Here is a 2,598-nt window from a genome sequence, read left to right on the forward strand (position 1 = left end):
CTGGGCCGTTCATTGAAGATCGGCAGATCTGGGCTATCCAGTGATGATCTGATCGATCCGACCTAAGGGAGGGTAGATCCAGACTCTAGATCAAGATCAGAACCTTCGGATCGGATTTTGGGCAAGCTTTCACCGTTGATTTAGCTCCAAATTTCTCCTAGCCGTCCGTTCAAATCTGGATCAGATTTAAAACAGAAGCTACAGTTCCCTTTCTTCGTCGTCGATTCCTCCATGCACAGAAGCTTCGTCCCGCGGCGATCTTCCAGATTTTGGCCCCATTCCTTCTCCAATCAATTTCCCGAGCTTCAACCTTCATTGTAGAGCTTCACGGCAGCACATCCCGATCATCTGGAGCTATTGGAGGGTGTTCTCTCTGGTGGAATTTGGCTCTCGGTATTCCCCTGTTTTCGCTAGATTTGGAGGTGGTCTTCCAAATCTGAGTGCCGATTCTCATCAGAAGCGTTCGGCGGTGGTCCTCCGACGTTGCTGAGCCTCATCTATCCACAATCCGCAATCCACAGCCTCCATCCAGATTCCGAGACCAGATTTCCAGATTTTCGGCACTTGAGTGGGTTTAGGGTTGTTCTAGCTCGTCGGGGGTGGTCCGCCGGCGTTCTTGAGCAATCCTGGAACTGATATGCTGTAGAGAGTCTCCACTGAGGTCTAAAGTTGGGTGGTCTCAACATTGGCACTCTTGTGTGACGGCAAGAGTGTGAAGTTTGGTGAGATTGATTGTGAGTTAGATCGGTTAGGGTTTATTTCGTTTTGTTATTGTTTTTACAGCTTAGCACAGATTACTTTTATGTTTTGTTATATTTTTATGCAAGTAGTTAGCATTTCTTTCCTTGTTGAAGCTTAGTTTAAGTTTTATTTGTGTTTGGTTAATTGTTTAGTGTTTAAGTGCTAAATTAGGTTTACATCTTGCTTTAGATCAGATTTATTTGAGTCTCGTAATTTCATCCTTAGTTTGATGTGTGTTGATGGATTTATCACAATATAGTGTAACAATGCGTAATGATTTGTTTATTGGCACATAGTCATGTTTCACTCTTGCTTTAGATTAATTTCTTAATTGCTGTGTTTTTCCTCTGTTAGATTTAGATTTAAAGTTTTTAAAACCCCAACTCCATTTTTATATCGAAAACCCCAAAAATAGGAATAAAAATACAATCCTAAATTACATCATACTGTTGGTTCCTCGGATCGATCCTGGGTTCGTTACTACAACATTATTGTTTAATTAAGGGGTTCAGTGGAATATACATTTGTACAATTTGATTAGCGGATGTGACAGATTCGACTCATCAATGGCCCCGTTCTACGGTTTCACAGGCAACGAAGTGTTGCCACTTAGCCAAGTCAGGTTGGTCATCTCGCTCGAGGAGGAGCCACTGAAGAGAACAAGGACCATAAATTTTATTGTAGTAGACGCACCATTGGCCTACAACGTTATATTGGGCCAACCGGCCCTCAACGAGTTCCGAGCGGTGGTGTCCACCTACTGCCAGAATATTAAGTTCCTGGTAGACGACAAAGTGGGCAAAGTTAAAGGCTACCAATTGTCCGCTCGACGATGCTACGTCGAGATGGTCAAATCCGAAGCGAGGGCCACTCGAAAGAACCCGCGCTTAGAGGTGAACGCTATCATAGAGAAACCTCCTATGTAGAGGTGTAATCGAGTCGAACCGAGCTGAGCCGAGCCGAACTCTTGGATGTTTGAGTTTGGCTCGTTTATAATCGAGTCGAGCTCAAGCTTTATTTAATGAATATATTCATAGCTCACGAGCTTATTTGAGCTTTTATCGAGCCTAAACGAGCTTAATAAATATAAATTATAAATTTAAATATTCATTAAAAACTAAATTATATATTTTTAAAAAATTATAATATTCTTGTTAAAATTTATAATTTTATTCTAATTAATAAATTTAATATATTTGTCTATGTTTTTCATAAGTAGAGTGTAAAATCTATAAATTTAATATCAAAACTATTATTTTTTTATTTAAAAGTTGATTCATAAGCTTAACGAACATGTTCATGAGCTAATGAGCCAAATATTGTGAATCTTGAGCTTGGTTTTTTTATCTTAACGAGCTTCATTAAACGAGCTCAAACGAGCTTTTATCGAATCGAGCTTCAAATAGCTCACGAGCGGCTTGGCTCATTTACATCCCTACTTCTATGTTGGATTATGATAAAAAGAAGGAGGTGTAAATTCACCCAAGCCAGATGGAGGCAACTACTTTTGTCACCGTTGACCTGGAAAGCGAGAAGAAGGCAAGGTTGATCGCTTGCCTTAGACATAACTACGATTCGCCTAGTCGACACATGAGCTTCTCGGTTCCCACCGAGCGTGGCTCAGCATGAGCTTCATGTCCAACCAAATGCTCGGTCAGTGAAGCAAAAGAAAAAGAACTTTAGTGTAGAGCAAAACCTGATCATCTGGACGGAGATAGAGAAATTACTGGAGGTCAGCCATATACGGGAGGTCCAATTCTCGAGCTGGCTCACTAACATCGTGCTGGTCTCTAAGTCAGACAACAAATGGCAGGTCTGCATCGACTTTCGTGACTTGAATAAGGTATGCCCAAAGGA

The 2,598-nt window shown here is 41.1% G+C and overlaps 1 protein-coding gene across 1 annotated transcript; it reads left to right on the forward strand.

Moving 5' to 3' along the window:
- Positions 1-1,307: 1,307 nt before the first annotated feature.
- On the forward strand, positions 1,308-1,667 carry LOC121994961. Its single transcript, XM_042548832.1, has one exon. The coding sequence runs from the start codon at positions 1,308-1,310 to the stop codon at positions 1,665-1,667; it is 360 nt and encodes a 119-aa protein (XP_042404766.1).
- Positions 1,668-2,598: the final 931 nt, after the last annotated feature.

This window comes from Zingiber officinale, chromosome 6A (assembly GCF_018446385.1).
Source record: "Zingiber officinale cultivar Zhangliang chromosome 6A, Zo_v1.1, whole genome shotgun sequence".
NCBI classification, from domain to species: Eukaryota; Viridiplantae; Streptophyta; class Magnoliopsida; order Zingiberales; family Zingiberaceae; genus Zingiber; species Zingiber officinale.

What these genes read in the sequence shown, in the direction of transcription:
- LOC121994961 (XM_042548832.1), top strand. Translation starts at nt 1,308, where the DNA reads ATGGCCCCGTTCTACGGTTTCACAGGCAACGAAGTGTTGCCACTTAGC.